Here is a 23,821-nt window from a genome sequence, read left to right as displayed (position 1 = left end):
GTTAAATTGGAAATGTAATTAGCATACTGGATGAAAAGATATTTAAATCCACTAAAATTGAATTGTCAAGGTATATCACATCCATTGACTTTCCCATGTCCACAGAGCCTGTTACCTCATCATAGAAGCTAATCATGGAACTGTAGCTAGCAAGGAATTTGAAAGGCAACAAGAAACATTTCTACAGGCATGTTAACAATAAGAAGGTTATCAGGGAATGTGTGGGGCCATTACTGGATGAGGGAGGTACTAAAGTACTCAATGCTTTTTTTGCCTCAGTCTTCATGAACAAGGTCAGCTCCCCAGCTATGGCATTAGGCAATGCAGTATGGAAAGGAGGGGGGCAGCCTTCCGTGGGGCAAGAACAAGTTAATAGCTATTTAGAAAAGCTAGATGCACACAAATCCATGGGTCTGGATTTGGTGCATCCAAGATATTGAGGGAATTGGCAAATGTCATTCCAGAGCTTTGGCTGTTATCTTTGAAAACTTGTTGAGACTGGGATAGGTCTCAGATGATTAGAAAAAAGCAAATGTAGTGTCCATGTTTAAAAAAGGGAAGAAGGACAATCCAGGGAACTATAAACCAGTCAGCCTTACCTTAGTATCTGGAAAAATCATGGAGAGGGATCCTCAAGGAATCCATTTTGGAGCACTTGGAAGAGAGGAAAGTGATCAAGAATAGTCAACATGGATTCACCAAGGGCGAGTCATGCCTGACCAATCTGATTAGCTTCTATGATGAGGTAACTGTCTCTGTGGACATGGGGAAATCAATGGATGTGATATACCTTGACTTTAGCAAAGCTATTGATACAGTTTCCCACAACATTCTTGCCCATAAGTTAAGGAAGTATGGATTCGATACATGGACTGTAAGATGGATAGAAAACTGGCTTGATGAATGGAGGATGGTGAAACACTGGAATGTGTTACCACGAGAGGTGGTGGAATCTCCATCCCTAGAGGTTTTTAAGTCCCAGCTTGACATAGTCATGGCTGCGATGATTTAGTTGGGGTTGAGCCCGCTTCAGGCAGATGGGCTGGACTGGATGACCTCTGGAGGTCCCTTCCAGCCCTAGAATTCTATGATCTGCCAAAAAACCTGGTAGCAAAATGCACTTGCTTGGCTTTATAGAGGCTTTTCATTTTTTATTGCTCTAGTAAGGCTAAATCTACACTACAGTAATCTTTCAAAAGAAGTTCTTCCAGAAGATCTCTTCCAAAAATCCTTTTTTTGAAAAAGTGCGTCCACACACAAAAAAGCGATTGAAGAGTCGATCTGCTCGTTCAGTAGAGAGTGTCCACACAACCTCCGTTCTTTCAAACGAATGAGCCAGGGATCGAAAAACCTGGTGCTCCGTGGACTACTATTTTGAAAAAAGGGCCCGTGGAGCATCTACACATGCCTTCCCCTCCCACCTGTCGCAAAAGAAGGCTCTCTTCCTGATCTGGGAGCAGAAGACAGTTTCCAAAAGAAAAGCTGCTTTCTTTCAATTTCAGATTGAAAGAATGCATTTTGTGCATAGATGTTCCATGTGTTCTTTCAAAAAAGGGCCAGATTTTCCAAAACTACTTGCTAGTGTAGACCCAGCCTAGATGTTTTCCTGACAGCTTTTCATAAAAAGTCCCTCAGTTTCCTCAGCTTACTCATCCTTCCCTTCCTCAAGGTGCAGAATGAGGATAAATGGATTCATATATGCGAGGGAATAATACTCTATTGAGAGTAATAACTACCTCTGCCATTTTTGTTCAATGGGGATGTTTGAGACCACCATTTCCAGAAGCAGAGATGTTTGCAATAGCATGTTAAGTTATCCAGCCCTCTCTTAGACTTCCTTCTTTCTGTCTTCCTGCTCACTATAGAGACAGTGTGTAAAACAGGCATGGTGCTGCTCTGTGGGGAGATCACATCCCTCGCCATCGTTGATTATCAACACATAGTTCGAGAAACGATTAAGCACATCGGCTATGATGATTCAGCTAAAGGTTGGTGGAAAAACTCCAGGAATCTTGCCAATGTGATGGGTTGGTCAGTGAGCAGTTGCAGAACAAGTCTGTCTCCACTTGCATATCTGTGCTTCTGCAAGCCTGCTCTAATCATATATTTTGGCTTGGAGCAGCTGACACTGCCATGAGAAACACATTCTGACTGGGTCCCATACCATGGAGAAATTGTTCATTGGATAGTTAGAGCTCCAAGCAGGAAAATCTTTTGAAGTGGAGCATGTTGTCAGAGTACCATCAGCTATAAACTTGTGCTATAGAATCTTGTTCTCAACCTAGCTCCCTGTAAGTTGCATGTTATTCAAATAGCCATCCTGACTCATGTAAATGAGTGAGATGGAGTGGAAAGAGAAGACTTGGTGACTTTGAGTCATAGAACCTTGGGACCTTAACCATAGACTATGCCCATGATGCTAGGCACTGTACAAACACTAAACTAAAAGACAATCCTTGCTGTGAGGAACTTGAAGTCAAGGTGTGTTTCATAGCACCATAAATTATATTAATAAAATAAAGAGCAGAGTCTTTTATATGCAAGACGCATTTCAATATATTGTTTGAAGTCTCTGTAAACTTATCGTATTATGTACAGATTGCAAATGTTCTAGGATTACTTGGAAAATTAAGTTATTTTTATCTTTGGTTAGTAGTATTTACAAGTTGAGATAATCTTGTTGGTACAATGCTTCTGATGAGAGAAGAGTGGGAGAATGCTGTAAAAGCACATCTGCTATTTGGCACCAAAAGCAGAACATTGTGTAACATTATTGCTCTGAGGCTTGGTCCACACTAGGGAGTTAAATGGATTGCAGATACACAGTTCTAGCTATGGCAATTGTGTAACTGGAATAGACTTATCTGCAACCAACTTACATGGCCATCTACACAGAGTGGGGTCGGTGGGACAGACTCTCTCATTGACCTCCTTTACTCCCCACAATATCGAGGAGTACAGGCATCAACTGCTGACCACGTAGTTCGATTTTGCACATCTCTACCAGGCATGTGAAATCAGACTTTGGAAGATTGAATCTGACTGGTCAATCTTCCTGGTAGCATAAACATATCCTCTGTACTGCTGGATTCGGTAGGGAAGAAAGCTCTTGTTATACCATCTTACCACCAAAACACTGTGAGATGGTGAACCCAGTCAGAAACCTGACCCTATAGAAACTATAGAAGAAAAGCTAAAAGGATCAGAATTTTTCCCTTATGGGATTCTTTCCCATGACAGGTTACTTAAAGGAAAGAGGGCCTGGAGTATTCTTCAAGTGTACACTTGTTTGGATGGGCATATTGGATGTACAGGTGTTTGATGCTAGGTTTGGTAAGCTCTCAGTAGCTGGAATTTTGGGAGAGATGACCACAGAGAAAGCCTTTCTACACAACTAGGGACAAAAATGAGAATTCTGTCATAATATTCTGCAAGTCCTTGACAGGTTTTTAAAAACATTTTCACTTGTCCTTTGAAGGCAAAGCTCTGCTTTCAGACCTGGATAGCAAGTCTCAAATCTGCTTTCCTTACATGTGTGTATCTCTGATAGGAGACCCTTCTATACATGGAAAACAGAACATTAGAGCAGAGATCTACCAAGAGGAGAATTTTGTGGAAAATGTCTATCTGACAGAAAACACAATGGGCCTTTTGTGTTGTTCAGTAATGTCATAGAGAGTCCTAAAATGTGAATTCCAGCTGTAGGTAGAGCATGCTTATCTTCTGGAGGGGCTTTAATGGTGGATTGTTTCCCTGGGACATTAGATATGTTGGTCAGAGAGAAACCACTAGCAGTGCTAATGGCTCTGGCTCTGTAGATAGGATTGATGTTCCAGAATCAGAGAAATGAAAGATGAATTGTATCTTTAGTGTTATCTTCTCTATGTTCCTGCCAACACATGATTGCACCCTAACATGTTCTATTGAATATTTGGTCTAGTTCAGCTTTAAAGAGGTCAGGTGATGGGGATTTTGCCATTTACCTTGGGAGAGTATTCCAGTCTGACAGATGGTCTAATAAGAAATCTTTATATTCAGATGATTGTTACTTAATGTCATCTCAGTCATTGTCCTGAGTGCTATTTTCTTCTACTCTTTCCAATGTTGAAACATCATATGTCAGCCCTGCTGCGGAAGGACCATAGCAACTGTGTTCATGCATTTTCTCTCTTTTGATTTCTTATTTTCCCTGACATTGGCACTTTCCTGAACACTTCTTTAGATTAAAGGCCTGTGGCAAGGCAGGTAAGAGAGATGACACTTCACTGTGAGGCTAGGCAGAGAAAAAAGAATACCACATCACAGGCAGATTATGAATTTTGAAGCATTGGTGTCCAAGTTTAGAATTTCTGGCACAGGGCTCCCTGTCGCTTTGCCTAGCTGTGAAGGAAAGCTCATTTACTTCTGTGTCATCTTCTAAACAGGCTTCGACTACAAGACTTGCAATGTTCTGGTGGCCCTTGAACAACAGTCGCCTGATATTGCCCAAGGAGTTCACCTGGACAGGAATGAAGAGGATGTTGGAGCTGGTGACCAGGTAATGAAAACATCCATGTTTACACAGACAGTACTAAAGTGAAACATTCTGTAGGTTGAACTTCCCTGCTCTAGCACCCTTGGGACATGATGGTATGAGAGGATATACAAGCTGGCCCCTCTGCTCCTGGTGGCTGACCTGGCACCACTCCTGGTTGCTTGCTCCCAGAGTGTTGGGGCTTCTTTGCTCCGGCCCTTGGGGTGCCACTGCTCCACTGCTCTGGTTATCAGATCCCAGGGATTATATACTCTGGTCTCCAGGGTGCTGCAGCTTGCTCTGTCCCCTAGGGTGCCACAGCTCAGCTCCTCAGGCCATTGGGGGCACCAGGCCCTGGGACTCCATTGCTCAGGCCACCATTCCTCCTTGGTCCAGAAATACACCTGGTCCCATCCTACTGTTTTTTCCCCTGAGAGTGCTCCAGTTGCAGAGCACTCAGAGGGTGACTGACAAAGCTGGACCAGAAGTGTTGCTGAAATAGGGAAATCTGGATTACAGAGATGCAGCCTGTAGAATTATCTGATCATCTTATTAGAGCAGCCCACTAGTACACCCCCAGCTATGCTTTACTCCCAGAGCTAAAATAGATAGGATCACTGAATCTCCTTTAAAGTGAAAACATTGCTTCTGAAAAGGTCAGGAATATTAAGCAAGAGCTTAATTCCCCCAACCTCTGCCATTGTCATATTCTAAAACCAAACCAGAGTGGTCACAGTTCATGAGAATTTTAGTTTCCTGCTGTGCTAACATAAAATAAAATGTGCATGTGTTTGAATACATTGAGAGAGCTTCCCTGGGACACACAAGGCCCAGCTCATCACTGGTGTGGCTTCTTTGACTTCAGTGGAATTACACTGAGGATAATTTTGTTCCACACTCTGGACCATACTGCTGATGTTTGGCTAGATAAATTATCATAGCACAGAACTGTGATAATTTACACTCTAGCTAAGTATCTGAGCCCGTAAGCTTAGCAAAGTTAGTTTTTTTCAGATTTGTTTTATATTTCTTTTTAGTAGGGTTTGATTAATCAGCGATTTCCTTTTGCAGCAGAATGTGCCCAGTAAGATTAAGCAAATAAATAAACACAAGACATTCAGGATACTGCCACATTTACATAACGCTTGAGATTTCACATTGTGAAAAGGTGCTCATGATCTGTGTTTAAAGCATAAGCAAGATGGCAATAGTTGTAAAACGAAGGCAATTCATCTAGAACATTTGTAACTCTCACTTATTTCCCAGAGGCAGAGATCAGTTTTAATGTAATTGGTTTTCTACATAATTAAGACTGTCCAAGTCATATTTCTGTGAGGTGAATAGTAAATGCAGATAATTATAGTTTCTCCCCAAGAGATAGATACTAGCATAAAAATCCTGCAACTCCAACTGAAGCCAAAATGAATGTGTGTTTAATGTTTACGGTAGTTCTCATTAGCAGTAATATGTACTTTATGATAATGGTATTAAGAATTGTAATAGAATTACCATAGAGCCCTAGAATCAAAGTAATAGCACAGGCTGATCTTCTCTAGCCCAGCACCCTTGGGAACTGGCCAGTGCTAAACAAGAGAATTTGCCAAATTACGGGAGGGCAATACTGTCTAGCAGCATTACCAACACTTCCACTGCTTACTGGGCTCTTAGAAGACATTTAGGGGTCAATTACAGCTAAATAACAGCACAGAACATGGAGAACCAGGACTGGTGGCTGTAAACAAATTTTATGGGACCACAGGAAACCCGGCCACACCCATAATAAGTGGTCAGCTGGCTAACTAAAATCATGCTGGATTACAGATTTTGCTGGACAAGAGAGTACTGGACAAGAGAGGTTCAACCTGTACCCTCAAATACTCATTAATATGTGAATTAACATATGAATAGCATAGCTGAAGTCGACACACTTACAGCGATGCCTTCCATTCAGTAAGGTTAATGGGGGGGACGCTGTTCCACCTTCAGCTCTGCCTACTCTTCTCATCCTGGTGGAGTAACTGGTGGAGTCAACAAGTGAGTGCTCAGAGGTCAATTTATCACGCCAGTGATCAACCGCCAGTGGCTTGATCACTCCAGCATCGATCCACCATGTAGCGAAGGTACTTACCTGGCTCCCATCATTACAGCAGCTGAACATCTTCCACAATTTAATGTATTGATCTTTGCAGCACCCCTGTGATACAGAGCAGTGCTATTATCCCTTTGTGATAGGTGTGGAACTGAGGTTTTTATTGTTGTTATTGGTGTTACAGCAGCATCTTAGAGGCCTCAACCAAACATTATCAGGTTCTAACAACTGTAACATTACCAGGTTACAGCACACAGATCCTAAGCACTTGGCCCTGGTTCCTCTCTGCAGTATTCAAATAATTCCATTCACGAGCTCCCATTCCACCGGCAAAGAAGCAGTTAGACCAGGGAAATATCCCTGCCAACACACAACATTCACTAAAGCAAGTGTCTCTTATAGGGTTGTCACATTTGAGGTATAAGAAATTGGGACATCTGGGTTGATCCTGAGCCCATGAAACAGGAAGCTGGCAGTGAGTACTGAGCATCATTATAGACTTCCCAGGGCAGCTAACTCAAAAAAAAAAAAAAGCAGTTTTGGTAAAACCTGGGCATGTGGCAGCCCTAGCCTCAACCCATATTTCTAACCCTGTCCAGGCCACCTTACGCATTGCGGAACAGTGCCTGAGGGGAAAAAAAAAAGCAGAGCAGGGTCCAAAATATGTCAGAATTTTTTATTTCTTTTTCTGCATTAAGATAAATCACTTATGTCATCTGATGATAGCTCTTCCCAATAGAGTGGGTTGAAATACTTCCATCCACCCTGTTATTTAATAGAAAACAAATTGCTGTAAGAAATTTCTGATTTCCACAGAACATTTTGGAGTTCTTACTCTGACTTTTCATCCAACATTTGAAAATGTTTTGAACAAAAACTGAAAACTGCTGGGTGACGGACAATCTCTGATTATGTGTCTCTGCTGTGCTTAGGATAGTGGAGGCCTGATTTCAGTTGTAACTTCTAAGAAACTATTTTAATACCAGTAACAACAATACAACAACAATAAAAAGCAATTGTAGGGCCCTGTTTGCCTTTGGAGAGATTTTGTGGTCTCTAGGTGCTTTTGCAATGCTCATATTAATCATTTAACAAAATTGTAATCCCTGCTTGCCCCAGTGATATAAAATGTATTCCTCCCCTCCCATTACAGGGTTTGATGTTTGGCTATGCAACAGACGAGACAGAAGAATGCATGCCTCTCACCATTGTTCTTGCACACAAATTGAACACCAAGTTATCTGAGTTGAGACGCAGTAGTGCTCTCCCTTGGCTTAGACCAGACTCTAAGACACAGGTAAATTGTTTTCTCTCAGTGTATTCTTCTGCTCAATACAGTAGCTTTAGAAAGAATCATTTCAAGTCTTGATCACCTGCAGGCTATGAATAAGTATCTGTCTGGTTCAGTAAAGAATCACTGTTTTACCCCCGAGCCCCAGATCTTTTTTTTCATTTTCAGTTACTGCTGTTTGTTCAATTCAAAATGTCATTTTAAGTGGATAGTCCAGGATTCCACACTGTAACACACAGACTGATTTCAGCTTCCGACACATTTCATATAAAGCAATTCCTTTGCTCAGGACACAATCCTTTGCTCAGTGACACAAAAACTGTTAGTATGCACCTACATGGCTGATGTATGCTACTGCGTAGCTTTGGAGAAACATTTAACCTTTGTGTACCAGCAGTGGGAGCTCCCTGCTGCCTGAAAATAATATCAGGGAAATCTAACATGCAAATCTGATTCATCAGTGCCTACAATTTAAAGCTATGGTTCCCTCAGTAGCCTAAGGATTTGAATTTCACTATGATTTGAGAGTCTAATTGATTTAGGCCCATTTGAAAATCCCAGCCTTGGTATGTATTTCTAAGGGTGTCACTGGGGAGTGCATGGTACATAGAAGTAAAATATCTGATTTGTACCTGAGCTGTCTGAATTTGGATCCTCTTTGCTCTCCAGTGTATTCAGCAAATGTGAAAAACATATACTTTATTCCTCACACTCCTTAAACTGTTGTCTCCTCATATTTTATTGCCTCCTGGTGTATCTGGTACAATACAATGGATATGGTGTGATTATCTATCTATCTGTCTATCTATCTATCTATCACATATCATACACAAATTTCTTTTCTCCCCTAATTCCTATTTAGGTCACTGTTCAGTATATCCAGAAAAATGGAGTCGTTATCCCAGTCCGTGTTCACACCATTGTGATATCTGTGCAGCACGATGAAACCATCTCACTGGAGCACATGCGCAAAGCCCTGAGAGACCAAGTGATTAAAGCTGTAGTTCCTGCCAAATACTTGGATGAGAAAACAATTTATCACCTTCAGCCCAGTGGGCGCTTTGTCATCGGAGGGCCACAGGTCTGTGGTTTGTTATTCTTTTGAGGCTTCTATCATCCTTTTGCCTTTCCCCATCATATTATCCTACAGATTAACTCGTGTCCTCATCCTGTATTTCTAACAGAAGACACAGACTCAACACAAGTTATGAGACTAGTCCTGCACCATTGGAGCCGATGGGAGTTTATATGTGATCCCGACCAAGGCCTTAATGACCTTTGAGGGCATGATTATTCATATACATCTAAGCAAGCTGGGCCAAGCCCCACTTTGAATATTTCATGTCCAGCCCACCAAGGTGCTAGGCAGCCTCAAATCTCACTGAGTTCAGCATCTCACAGACATTGACCCACAGTCCTTTCTCAGGCAAAACAGCCAGTGAAATAAATGGGACAGCCAAACCTTTAGCAGCTGTTGACCGAGGGGCCCTGCTTTTCAGAAGTGCTCAGCGCACACATAATGCTCGTTGAAATTAATGAGAGCTGCAGGTGCTCAGCACCTCTGAAAATCAGGCCCTCACTGGCTTTGTCCAAGAGGGGAATGGGGGTGAGAGCGTTGCCTGGCTCAGGCTTAGGAGCCAGGATGTAGAGATTGATGTGACACTTCCTGAAGTCAGTGGCAAAACTTCCATCAACTTCACCTGTGCAGGACCAGGCCTATAGCTCAGATTTTGTGAAAAACATCTTCCTAGATCGTTCTTTGTTCCTCTTTCTCCTACGGTTCCTTTCGCAAATAGAGCAGCACCAGATCCTCTTTTCACAGACATGCCTGACAGCAGGGCCAACTTTTTGTCTATCCCCCACTTTGCCTTCGTTGCTGAAATTCATTATTATTGAACCCTATCTCAGGTATTTCTCGAAAGACTGTTACTCTTATAGCTAGCCATCGACATGCTGGGGGTATAGGGCATGTTGGCAAAGTTAGATTGTCATTCTACAAAGATCTATCTGAGAAATGTAGACTAAAATGATCAAGTAATAATAATATTACTAATAAAACAAACTGTGCAGTATTAACAATATAACACATACCGTTAGTATCTACTATATATTTTAGAGGGCACATGTCTGTCTGTCAGTCTCTGGTGCTATGTTTGTTCAAGAACTCCTCTTAAACCGTAAGAGCTACAACCATGAAATTTGGTATGTAGCTTCCTCGTATCTTAACTTAAACCAAGGTCGGGGTTTGGTTGTGCCTGGGAAGTGGGACATGCCTCAAATCTCAGCCTTTCCCAGCACGTGGAAAAGGAGGGGCACTGACAGGAGAGATGACATACTTCACCAGCACCACGGGCAGCCACCCAGGGAAGAGCAATACAGCAGAGTGACCACTGGGGGCAGCCAAAGCAGGAAAATGGTGACCATGTGGAGACAGGGCTCTCAATCCCACCTGCCTTTAGATGGGTTAAGGTTTCATCCTGCTCCCCTGCAACACCCAACCCCAGTTAGCTCCTCCCAAAGTGGCCCAGCCCAGCCCCACCCCTTCCTACTGATTAGACCTCCTCCCCTGCCACCACCATGGCCAGGGCTGGGGAAAAGAGCTGCAGCTGTGACCCCCATGCCAGGCCTCCTGCTGCTGCTCTGGCCAAGGCTGGTAGGGAAGCACCACTGCCTCAGCCTCCCTGCTGCTGCTCTGGCTGGGGCCAGGCACAAGACCTATCACCCTGGCTGTTGCCTCGGCCTTGGCTTCCTCCCTGCTGCTCTGGAGCTGGGGTTACCTCCTGGCTCCCCACCCCACACTAGGTCAGGCCGGGGCTGGGCCCCATGCTACAGCACAGCCCCTGCCCCTGTGGTCCCCTTGTAGACCTCACTGCCCCCCAAGTATTGGTCAGGACCGGGCCCAGTGCCACAACTTGGCTGGCTTCCATGGCTCCCCTTGTGACTGGTAGCAGTGCTGTTCGGCCCATCCTCTCCTCCTGGCTCACTCCAGAGCCTGTCCTGAACACCACCAGATCAATCCGCCAGGCTTAGTGCTGACGTACAACCCCAGTCCCTATGGCTCCTCTGTCCACCTCTCCCCTTTGAACTCACCCCTCTGTCCACCTCTCCCCTTTGAACTCTCCCCACCTCTCCCCTTTGAACCCTTGCCTCCCCTGGAACTTACACTAGGGCCAGACCAGCCCTGCCACCCCAGCTCATTCTGAGGCTGCCATGTCCCAGCCGTGATCTCCGGCAAGGGCCAGGAGCTGGGACCCTCCCCACAGCCTGGGACAGACTGGATGCCCTGACCAAGGGCTGGTTGTAGAGGTGTAGAGGCTTGGAGCTGTGATCCAAACCCCCTTCCCGAGGACAGACAGGGGGCCAGGAGCCACATCCCAAGCCAGGACCTCAAGCCAGACACGGGTGAGTGGGAGGGCTGGGAGCTGCAGTTGAAAGTGGCCCTCCCTCCAGGACAGGCTAGGGGGCTGGGAGCCATGGCCTGAACCCGCACCTCTGCTCCCTGGGAACAAGCAAGTTATGCCCAGGAGCAGAAAAATAATCCTGTCTGTTAAGGACCAAAACAAAGCTGGTTATGTCTGCTAGTTGCTAAATATTGGACTTATATATAAAGCTAAGCAGCTCATGGTGGCAACCAACATAAATGACTGCTTTCCTCCATTAGAGAGACAAGGTGGGTGTTGGACCATCTTCTGTTGGTGACAGGGATAAGCTTTTGAGCTACCCAGAGCTCTTCTTCTTTGTCTTCATCTTCCTCCTCCACCACCACAGCTATAACAACGTTACTTTCTTCTGTTTTATTCTGTTCCGTGTACCTTCTCATAGGCAGAACACTACGCAAAAATGGTAACAATGGTAACAAAACTAGAAATAAGTAGCAAAGGAAGGCAGGGTTAAAGGGACTCAAACACTATTCAAAACGCTATTGCTATGTCATTCTTCTGATTCGGCCTCTTTGCTGCACATTTCTAAGGCTAATGATGACTTGCATTTTAGCTTTGGCAAGTTATGGCAAATGCCAAGGTGTAATGATACACTTCTGAAGAGCATATCCCCAACAGCAGCTGTATCTAGTGGCTCCTTAATTACATTACAAGCCCCCTTTAAAGCATGTCTCCACACTATGTAACAGTTACACATGTAGGTGAGCTCTTTCTGTCACCTTCAAATAGTGCTCTGCTTGAATACATTGTCTCACATATGCTCTTATTTGACCCCTCAGTTAAGTCATAATAATGCTAAATTCATGACATCTCAATTATTCCTATGGCACCTGGATGTGCTACACGAGCCCAGGTTCTGAACACGGTGCAGATCAAACAAGATTCCCATGGGAGAGAGCTTTTATTCCAGCTCAGATAGCACTAATTCCGTTTTCTGTCATTGGGAAATTTTTTAAGCAGAACTGGGTAAAGATTCTGTAAATATTTGCTCCATCTTCCTAAGTAAAGCTTCAGGTCTCCTTTTATATTTGCTATCTGCAAACATTCCAGTGATCGAGTTTTATTGACATGAATTCCCCAAAAAGAGAATTTCAAAGTTTACACACAAATGACATTTTAAACTGGCTCACTCTACGACTCACATGGGAAACCCTTGAGCACTCAGCAAATCCAGGAGCAGGAAGAATACCACGGGGCTCACTGATCAATTGTAAATGACTAGCACAGCTCAGGTAGTTAACCTGTTGGTGATCAAGGTAGTTGTGTAGCTGACCAGAGGTGATTTCTAGTGTCTGTTTTATTTGCTTATTAAAATACATAATAATTATAAGCTTTAAGTGACTAGGAACCCTCAAGTTATGTGCATAGCTAATTGAGGTAGCCTCATTTTCCTGTCACAAGTAGCCTCCTCCTCCTTCCCCAGTTATTTCTGCTACTCCCATTTATTGCATCTTGTCTTAAATTAGACTGTGAACTCCTTGGGGCGAGGACAGTGTTTCCCTATATAGCACCCAGGATAATGTGGTGTGAGTCCTGACCGGGACCTGTGGGTACTGCCATAATGCAAATTATTATTAATAATAGAGTCCCGGTGCAAAAATACCACCACCTTAATGGGAAGTGGTCCATTTTAAATTGTCAGTGTGTGAAGAAATCAGATATAGTATTTATTGCAAATTATTCACTCAGCTTCAGATCTTTTCCTAAGTAATAAGACTTCCAGTAAGTCCCTGGAAGAACACCTACTGATGTGAATGGAACTTTTGAGCTGGCAAGCAAATGCACTTTTTCCCTGTATGATTCTCACACGAGTCATTTTGAAAGCAGGTATTTGGGATCTGGTGGCCCCTAAGAAAGCTTAGCATATCTGCCTTTAAAAAAGTATTAGGAAATATTGCTGTGAGCAATAGCTATCTTACTATCTCTTAGCCTCACCACTAAATGCCTCTCATTAATGACCTCATCCAAAGCTCATTGAAATCAGTGGAAGTTTTCCATTCATTCTAGTGGGTTGGAATTTGACCCTGGAAGCACTTAGATAGCCATTGGTAGGGAAATAAGGACATTGCTGTCTTTGCACCTGAAGAGTACACAAAGAACAGTCTTGCTTTCTGGAAGTCTCTTTTTCTGCAGGGAAATCACTGTAGTCATCAGATATTTTAAGAGCCACTGCCTGGAGCCATTATAATAAAATTATAGAGAAATAGTGGAATCTATTTGTTTGAATATCACAGGGTGATGCTGGTGTGACAGGTCGAAAGATCATTGTGGACACATATGGAGGATGGGGAGCCCATGGAGGTGGTGCTTTTTCAGGCAAAGATTATACAAAGGTGGACCGGTCGGCAGCATATGCAGCTCGATGGGTGGCCAAGTCGTTGGTGAAAGCTGGACTGTGTCATCGTGTTCTGGTGCAAGTATGTTCTATTTTTGAAGGCTGTTTTTCATTTAAAAATATTTTTATATGTTTCCCTCATAGATCTGCCTTAGAAAAAGGGGTTTGTGAAGGAGAGATCTGATAAGGTGACCAGCACATCAAGCTACCCTTGCCTTTACTGGGTCAGCAGGGGGGCGGGTGGAGAGAAATCAGAAGTTTATGGAATTCTGGAAGCTTAGCTTGGAGCTGGACTCCGCTCTAAGGAGAGAACACGAGAAAGATTTTGTTCTCTTTAATTCAAGATCATTGTTTCCGGAACCTTCAGCATAATAGCTGGCCTGCGCTTTTTGGGTTGTTTACATTCTGTTGGAGGTTCTTCTTGATATTTACTGGGTCCATCAGTCTTCTTGTATTGACTATCCCAGTTAGAGGTTCTTGCTGTCCAAGAGGAGAATGTCCCAAAACAACAGGACATGGTATAGTTGTATAGATAGATTCCAGATAGGAGATGATGGTCTGATTAGAAGAGCTGTGTGCCACCTATCCATGGACTAATCTATACTTTTGTGAAGATTGACGTGCTGCAGTTAATCTTCCAAAGTTCGATTTTGCCGTGTCTGGTTAAGAGACTCTTGGCTGTCAACTGCTCTACTCCATGGTATTGCATAGAGTAAGGGATAGCGATGCAAGACTTCTGAGCCTCGGGTTACAGAAGGGAAGAAAGTCAGTTTTGATACATAGATTCTAGCTATGCTAATGACGTAGCTAGAATTGTGTATCTGAAATAGACACTCTTCCCTGGCATAGACTTCCCCTATCTTTCATCCTCATTCAGAGTGAGGATTAGCTTTGTAGATTGGTCACGTTGGTTGGTTTGGAGGTCACCTGACATAATCTCATTAGAGGACAGGATAGACACAAAAGGGAAATTAAAATTCAGAACCTCCAAATGATGCTGTTAGAGCTCAGACAAAAAATGGGTTGAAATGAGTAGTGAAGAAAAAACCATTATTTCGTCTGAACTGGTTTATCATGATCTAGATGATGCATGGTCCTGCCATGAGTACAGCATATTGGACTTGATGACCTCTCAAGATCCCTTCTAGGATCCCATCTGTGCCTCATAAAGAGGGTTTTGGTCTGTCACGTGCCTTGCTGTCCTTATGAGTCTCCATCTTTGTTTTCTGATTAATGTTTTTGTCTCCCAAAGGTTTCTTATGCCATTGGAGTGGCTCAACCTCTCTCCATTTCACTGTTCACTTATGGAACCTCCGAGAAAACAGAGAAAGAGCTGCTGGACATTGTACACAAGAACTTCGACCTTCGACCTGGGGTCATTGTCAGGTAAGAGTGTTGCAGGAGCACACACATATGAAACAGTTACAGTGTTCCTCCTGGAATCCCTCTCAAAGTGTAGATATTACAGGAGAAAAAGAGCTACTAAATCGACCTGTCCAACCTCCTGTGCTAATATACTATTGGTGCCTGTAGCACAAAAAAGATGTTTTACCTATGTACATGAACTGTAACTATCTCTGGACCTAATAGTTTGCCAGATCTTGTAAGAATTCACATGTAAGTCCCAGTAGTTTCATTTGGAGTTTTGTGTTCTTAGCAGCAAATCATTACCTCTCAAAATTTGGCCCTGTGTAGGGCTTACTAAAGATACATGTCTGCTTTCTGTATTGTGTGGAGTTGAAATAGTTTTGGCTTCCAGTAATGTCAATTCATTTTTACGAGAGCTGTTTGAGAAACAGCATCTATTATTCACAAACATTTAATTGAAAATTGGGTCAAAATTTCCATTAACTTTCATGGGCTTTGAGTCTAGCCCAAAAAGTCTTCAGACTAACTTGTAGCGCCACTTGCATGGCCATTATTCCATAAAACAAGTTAATTGGTATATTACACTTCCAAAATTCAGCCCATTTGCTGGGCTGAAAGGAGAAACTAGCACTTGTCAGCAGGTCAATGATTTGTAGCCATGGTATCCAACCAGTTCTGAAGCAGCAGCCACTGTTAGCTACTGCTATAGCAAATTAACCATATTATTCAGAAAATGTATTTATTGTTCAAGCAGCTAGCAACACTCAATTGCCATATGTGGCTAGTATGTTGGACACCACAGACTTATAGTTTTACATTTTAGACTGAAGTATTTTTTTCTTTTTCTTGAACACGTAGGGATTTGGATTTAAAGAAGCCAATTTATCAGAAGACTGCCTGTTATGGTCATTTTGGAAGAAATGAATTTTCATGGGAGGTGCCGAAGATGCTTGTGTTTTAGTAATAAAGCAGAAGACAAGAAGAGTCTCCTAATCAATAAGATGCTGGTGGAAATCAGAAATGACTGCTGTTTATCCAGCTCAAGGGATTGCATATTTTAAATGGATATTTTCATGGAAATTAATTCTTACACCCACTGCCTTATGCTATCTCCTTACCAAAGACAACAAGGGCAGAGTCTGTTTTTATCACCACAAGAAGACGAAATACAGTTTCTTTTACAGCTAGGTTGGTTCCACTGACAAACGCAAAAGCTCACTAAGACACACAGACCAGTGTTTGGGCCTCAACTCTGTAATGGGATCCCTCACGACTCTTAAGGAGCATTAGGTGTTCTCACTCTACAGGACACTAGGAAATACTGGAAGCCAGTTTTCTTAGAGGAACCAGTACTTCAAACCAAAAATATGGCATTTTGCTTGGAGAAAAGTTGCTATCATGTAACTGCAATATAGCTGCGCCTTCAAAGAACGTGGTCACGTACTGAGACCTCCGTCACTAGTTACCTCCACTTATCACAGTGTGCCAAGCAGCTCTGATTTGGTGACGCAAACTTTTTCTTTCATACTGACCTTGTAACAAAACAGTTGCTGTGTACTTACAGTCCATTTTCCATGCTGGGTACTTTAACTTCTTTTCTATAGGTTTACATAGTAACACGTCAAATCTGGAAGTCAGTAGCTCACTTCAGGCATGACGCATTAGAGCTCCTTTGACTTCTTTTAGGAGTGTGTTAATATGACCATTGCCTTCAGTGGTTCTAAACACTGTACAGAAGAGTGCTGGTAGTAGCCTATTTTAATAGCTTTTTAAAAGGCATGCCATCAAGGTATCATCCACAATTTGTGGGGTTATTTTTCTCTCATGCATCTTTTTAACAGCAGTCCTCTGGGAGAATGAGGCTGAAATCAGTTTCTTTACCGAACCGTGCTGTCTATTATTTTTATGTACACACTGGCTTGTCACTGACAGGCTTTTCAATAGTGGCAGGCTCATGACGTTGACATCAAACACAATATGGAGACCAAAACAGGCTCTCAAAAGTAACCAGACAACATCAGAAATACATGAAAGAGCTGTCAATTTTAAAATTTGACCTACCAAATTCAACAGCCTCTTTGATTGAAGGACAATGATTGGATCATCCACTAGATGGCAGTGTTACTCACCCCTTGCCTCTCAGGTCTAACATCCATAGAGAACACTTCGCAATGTCCCAAATAGCTCGTGTTGTGTACATGTTACTGCCACAGTTAAAAGTCACCAACTTGTTTTTATTTTAGCACCTCTGCTTACAAAATGTCGATGAGGGATCTCTGTGATCTAGTTGGCTGAGAGAGAGTGTATAGTTTGTGTGCTCACATACTGTGTTGTCTTAAGTCTAAGCCAGTGAAAGGAAATGGGATTAGTACATTTATGCAAAGGACCTTGGGCCAGTCTTGTTTAAATTGGAGTCAATGAGAAAACCCACTCTGACTTGAGTGAAACCAGGCCCTGGTCCTCCATCACCATTTTATGTTGATGTAGTAGACACTAAGGCTAAGTCTACAATAGCCCAGAAGATTGACTTATTCAGTGCCAGTCTTCCAGGGTTCCATTTTGCACATCTGGTAGGCAAAATCAATCTCTAAGGGCTCACAGTCGATGCCTGCACTTCTGGAGAGATACCAGGTGTAAGGGAGGTTGACAGGAGAAATTGTCCCGTCAATCTTCTTCAGTAAGGACGTCCAAAGTAGGCCAAGTGCAGATACATCAATTCTAGCTACACAATTGCCATAGCTAGAATTGCGTATCTTCAGTCTACTTACTTTGCCTAGTGTAGATATAGATGAAGAATGAAACTAATCCTGCTGCAGGGGAGTGATTCAACATGCCACTCAAAATTTACGTAAGGATTAAGGGTGTAAGGGACTTCTGCACTGGAGAAATTTTGCTCCAGGAGAATGCAGCTTCTTTGCATGTCTCCTGATTTGTTCTGAAAATGAGAGCAGTTGGAATAATCTAATGCCTGGCTCATTGATGTACGGTTAAGTTTGTTGATCATTCAAATAAAGACCTAATTGCACTGGTAATAATAGGCGTGATTTAGCCAGGCGTTGTGCAAATGTCTCCCTTTTCAGTGCTTCTCAAATTAAACATGCTTCCTCTCTGTTCAAGGAACAAGCCTCTCCTCATCACCCTCTGCGCTGGACTGTACTTTTTGTACCAGCTAGAATGAAAAATGCCACCCACAAAACCATTTGTTTCAAGGTGTGGGGCTTGGATCTGACATCTGCAGAAAAAAGAAATTTGAACAGCTAACCATTATGTCCTCTAGTTTCACAAATGTTTTCCCTGGGGCCAGAAAATATCTAGATGCAACTGCATACAAGAATCATTTGGCAAGAAAATGCACAGTGGGACAAATATCTTCGAGAACAACAAGAAGTCCTTTGGCACCTTATAGACTAAGATATTTTGGAGCATAAGCTTTCGTGGGCAAAGACCCGCTTCATCAGATGCATGAGTGGGGGAGGGGTGGTTTCAGAGGGGTATTGAAACCTGGGTTGGAGCAGCTCAAAGGCTGCTGTAACTTATGCTATTTGCAAATGGCCCTGAGGCTCCAAAAATGGGCTATGGCTTGCTGAGAGCACCCCGGTCATGTCCCTTTCCTTCCAACCACTCTCTCTCTTCCCTGCTATATGGGGAGCACAGAGGGTGAGTGGCAGAAGATCCCACTTCGGTCCTTCTGTTGCAGGACCAGCTTTACCCTGAATTGATCTTCCCTGGATGGTTTTGCCAAGGTAAAGTCATATTTCCTTAGCATGCAATGCAAAGTGATCTACTGCCTTACAGGGTCTGGTCCCACTCTCACTGATTTCCATACGAAGGAACAGAGGAGCCCACAAGGCCAATTCTTGCACAGTAACTTTTGTTGGTGAATAAAAGCCATGCTTTGCTGCTTGGTTATCTTAGTATCAAAAAGTGCTACCATTTTTTGAAGGCTACCTAATGAGCTCTTAGCTACGTTGCACCCGAGGATAGATAGGTTATTAATAACAAGCAAGTGTGCTGTTCTGTTTGCCTCAGGATTAGAGTTCAAAAATAGATCTACCCCTATTCTTCAGCCAGCAACTCAGCCACAGGTAAGCTTGTAGTGATCTTTCCACTCCCTTCCTTGAGTATTAGCATATGACCTTAATGATGTATATCACTACCTGGAGAAGGAGTAAGCCACTAAAACCAAACTACCTTCCTCTCCTCATTCCTAGGAAGAATTCAGAATACATAAAACCATTTCTGATCTTCATAAATAAGTGCCATGATCACATCATGATCAACTCAGGCAACTGTGTAGGAAGTGGTAGCAACAATTCGGCGCAAGAGAAGCCCTTTAAATGTAGAAATAAAAATGTTGCTCTGTGTTTATTTTGGGTCCATGGAAACACTGAGCCAATAATAAATGTTACTTAGGAGGGTATGCATGAAAAAAAAATATTAGCCTGTTAGAAAATAGGAGGTTAAATTCTACATTGCAGTTACAATTTCCTTTTGTTTTGTGGCATATCCTATTGCTGTTGCTTCTAAATGTGCGATTCAACACCACATTGAAGTTCAGGCTGCTTGCAGGACACTGACCTCACGGTAACAATACTTGTCAGAAGAGGGAGCCACCAGTAATGCTGCATCTACACAGGCACAAATCTTCGAAATAGCCATATTTTGAAGATGAGGAAGGAGGAGCTGATTGAATATTCAGCACCTCATTAGCATTAGGACACTTCTGGCCACAGCGCTTCAAAAGCGCCACGGCTCGGCGCAGCTACATGGGGCTCCTTTTCGAAAGGACCCGCACCTTTCGAAATCCCCTTATCCCACTCACTGATTGGAATAAGGGGATTTCGAAAGGTGCGGGGGCCTTTCGAAAAGGACCCCCCCCCCGTGTAGCTGTGCCGAGCCGCACACTTTTGAAAGGTGCTTTCGAAGCACCATGGCCAGAAGTGTCCAAATGCTAATGAGGCACTGAGTATTCAATTCAGACCCTCATTAGTAATCTTCGAAATATGGCTATTTTGAAGATTTGTGCCTGTGTAGACACACCCTGAGGGTGTGTCTACACTTGCATTCCTCTTTTGAAAGAGGCATGCAAATGAGGTAAATTGAAAATGCAAATGAGATATAAATGTGCATATTTGGCACCTCATTTGCATATTCTAATTGTGAAAGAGCTTCTTTTGAAAGAAGAAAGCCAGTGTAGCTGCTGCTCTTTCAAAAGTAAACCCATCTTTGAAATAATCCTTCTTCCCTTTATTTCATGGGAAGAAGGATTCTGTCAGAAGATGGGGTTTACTTTCAAAAGGGCAACGTCTACACTGGCTTTCTTCTTTCGAAAGAAGCTCTTTCAAAATTAGAATATGCAAATAAGGTGCCAAATACGCACATTTATATCTCATTTGCATTTTCAATTTACCTCATTTGCATACTTCTTTCGAAAGAGGAATGCAAGTGTAGATGCACCTTAACAGTTTAAACTGCTGGTACAGACAGGAGAAAAAATTGTTTCCATTGGAGTTGGAGCTAGTGTGCTTAAGTTTGGGGTTTCCTGTCTGGGTGTGTGACTTAAAACATTGTAATAGAAGCTGCGTTGTATGCTCGTGCTTCTTTTTATTATTAGTTTAGTGTGGAGTGGGAATAATGACTAACCCTGGGAGATGTGATTCTTTCACTTACCTGCTCTTTGTCAAACTGAAAATTTTCTTCCAGAGTGGTGTGGTACTTAGAGTGGGAAATGTGGGCCACAGAAATCCTGGGTTCTGTTCTTGGCCATGCCTGTGTGCTCCTGGGTGAGTTAGAGAAGTCTTAGCATCCCTGGCTGCGCAGCGGGATAGTATGTTCCTGCCTCACCGGTGTGTTAAGTGGTGCCTGTTAACTTGTGCTTGGGGAGTGGCTGGAGATCTGGGAGTGACAGATGCTTTGGAAATACTAGTATTAACAATGCAGAGGAGTGTACTGCTCTCCAGTAACCAGCATTACAGGTACATAATCTGTCCAGGTCCCAAGGTCCCCACCTAAGCCTACTTTCTCAGTTGCCAAACTTTTCAATGTGCCCATCCACCTGACTTCCTGTTGCCAAGCCTGCCTCCAATTCCCACAGGCACTTTGACTCAACACCCCTGACTCCATACAATGTCTCATGCTGCTACTTCCATCAATCCTTCCCTTGTAGAAGAAACTTGAGCTAGCCACCCCCCATGTCTCAGCTGCAATACGTCCTGCTCTTCAGTTGTCAGAGTCTCCTGCAATATCCCAAACAAGCATCCTAACATGAGCCCCCCCATGCCTGTTATCACCAATATTCCACCCCCCCACCAAGTCCCATTACCCCAACCAATGCCCCCTTCATTCATTTTCAGTACAGATGTTTTTACGCATGGGTTTTGCCCACCTTGTCCTGTAGCTATTGCCCAGAAAAAGTGTGGATGAGCATGAAGCAAAATGCTGTTCCGTCTTACTGCAGTAGACTTTGCCAGTATGTCCTTCTGACCACTTCAGACAAGGTCTCTCTTCTCCTATGACCTTGCAGGATGCCTGGAATGGGACACACCCCAAGAAAGGTTGATGATCTGCATGTCTACGTAAAGTTGATAGCTGTGAATCTGGCCAAAGATTTCTTTTAATGTCCAGCATGCTGTTGGCCACTGCAGTGTCCGAATGTCTGTCTCGGTACTTCTCCAGGCTTTATTTGCTGGGAAGAATTAAATCTCTGCACTTACTAATGAATAAACAAACCAGCTCTTGAGACTGACCCAGTGAAATTTTGAGTACTTTCTGAGCCCCAAGCCTCTTGAATGACTGGAACCTTATTTCCTTTGTTGGCTTAAAATACCACCTCTGTTTTTAGAGGGGGGCATAACCAAGGATCTAATTGGATACTTTCAAATTTTGAAACAGAAGTTCTTAAAGTTTAAAACTATGTAGTCTCAGATTCTCAGTGTTTGTAAATATAAACCAAAGCACCACTGATGTCAGTGGGCCATTTACTGCCCAGGTCAGAGCTGTCAAGAAAGTTTTAGAATTGTTCAGTGTGAAACTACATTGATCTACACCAGCTGAGACTCTGACCCGTGGTGAAATCTCTATCCCTGGCAAAGCCTGTGCAATTGGCAGCCATAGGGCAGCAAAGAGGGCATCAGAAATGCTGAAAAGCCCCATTGGGTAGCTGGTCAAAGAGTTGCCTGTCTGTACGACCTTTTGTACATCTGAGACATTTAAGTATAAATCCCTCTCCAAGCGTGTTAGTGATTAAAATGCTTTTCTGCTCTCTCTGCTAAAGGGTCTTATTAATTGAGATCTTTGTGTGCCGCCAACATCTTTCCTTGTTATTTTCCTGTTAGTTCTGTGTATGAAACATAAATAGGCAGCAAAAATATACAGAAATTTAATTTCTACTTCTTCATGTTTCAATGTACTGTAGTTTGGAATCAATAAAACCTATGTCGTAAACTGGATCCTATTTCCTGTTAATATTAATTGTAGGAAAACAACTGCTAAACATATGGGGTAAAATTTTTTAAAAGACCTGTAACTCAGGCCCCTAAGTCACATTGATTTTTCAATGAAACTTAGATTTCTAATGAGAACAGGCAATTTTTTTGCCAAAAAGCATTTTTTTCCTCTGAAAAATGGCGATATGGTGACACCAACACCATTTTACAAATTTGTATTGATTTTGCTAGTGTTTCATTTATCAAAAATGCAGAGAAAATCACAGTGTTTCATTTTTATACGTTGAGAATCAGATGCTTAAATTTCTTGGATAAGAAGCCATTTTGGCGTATTTTTTCTGTGATGTTATTTAAAAACTCCAAATATTTTAAAATGATAACAAATTGAGCATTTCAATTTTTTTGCAATGCAACATTTTATGTGACCTAAAGTGACTTTTTCTTGGACTTCTCACTTCAAAGCTTTTCAATATGGTCATAGAAAAGCCATATTTATTATGCTGTTAAACTATGCCATGTCAATAAACATCTTTCCTAAGTGCCCTCCTGGCAGAGTCTCCAGTGGGTTCCCAGAAGATTGGGCAATGTGCATGCTCTGTCAGACTGTTAACTTTGGACAAAGCACAAGGTAAATAATCAGTGACCCAGTACAAATGCAGCACCTCTATGCGTCTTGAACCTCTGTTTTTGACTTTGCAAGGGACAGCTAACTACTACCGGCTTCATGGCAGCAGACGTGAAGTATAACTCTCTCCAGCTTTGGAAAAGGCTGGTTTTCATCGGTGCACTGTGGCTTATTCCAGGTAAGTTATGTCCTTTTTAAAATAAAACCTCCCAGAAAACAATTTGCAACCCAAGACAGGCACTTACTTTTACCTTCAGGCACCCACATTAACAAGGTGGTGTTTAAAGAGGGACTTTGAGCACTTTTTACAGTCGGTTTGAATTTGAAATTTAATCTCCTCAGCTCGCCAAGCAAGAATTTGAACTATGCTTGTCTGAACTCGCAAAAACACACAGAGTGATCCTTGCCCTTTGTGTTTTGCCTGTGTTTGCCATCAATGTCTATGAGCCAGGAATGGTGTCCTAAGCCTCTGGCAGAACCTGGGAAAGGGTGACAGGGGAGGGATTACTTGATGATTATCTTTTCTGTTCATTCTTCCGGAACACTTGCATTCACCACTGTCGGAAGACATGATACTAGGCTACATGGTCTGACCCATTATGGCTGTTTTTATGTTCTTATGTTGTGCTCCTAGAGATTATTTATTTTACACCCTTTGTCTGACTGGTAAGGTTTGTTTGTTTGAAACCTCTTCACAGCGAAACTTGAAGATACA

The 23,821-nt window shown here is 42.7% G+C and overlaps 1 protein-coding gene across 4 annotated transcripts in view; it reads left to right on the top strand.

The window, feature by feature from the left end:
* The window catches only part of MAT1A (methionine adenosyltransferase 1A), a 28,648-nt gene extending 9,049 nt beyond the window's left edge, over positions 1 to 19,599 (top strand). For 2 of the 4 annotated variants that reach the window (XM_074999436.1, XM_074999438.1), the window contains exons 3-9: positions 1,866 to 1,988; positions 4,425 to 4,537; positions 7,756 to 7,899; positions 8,756 to 8,974; positions 13,568 to 13,750; positions 14,921 to 15,054; positions 15,895 to 19,599. In XM_074999436.1, the coding sequence (XP_074855537.1) occupies positions 1,866 to 1,988; positions 4,425 to 4,537; positions 7,756 to 7,899; positions 8,756 to 8,974; positions 13,568 to 13,750; positions 14,921 to 15,054; positions 15,895 to 15,997 (1,019 nt within the window). In that variant the 3' untranslated portion in view covers positions 15,998 to 19,599. The remainder of the gene's footprint in view (positions 1 to 1,865; positions 1,989 to 4,424; positions 4,538 to 7,755; positions 7,900 to 8,755; positions 8,975 to 13,567; positions 13,751 to 14,920; positions 15,055 to 15,894) is intronic. The other 2 variants (XM_074999439.1, XM_074999437.1) reach the window with 1 other exon arrangement.
* The last annotated feature ends 4,222 nt before the right edge of the window (positions 19,600 to 23,821 follow it).

Source organism: Carettochelys insculpta, chromosome 7, assembly GCF_033958435.1.
Source record: "Carettochelys insculpta isolate YL-2023 chromosome 7, ASM3395843v1, whole genome shotgun sequence".
Lineage (NCBI taxonomy): Eukaryota > Metazoa > Chordata > Testudines > Carettochelyidae > Carettochelys > Carettochelys insculpta.
This window is presented reverse-complemented; position numbering and strand designations above follow the sequence as displayed.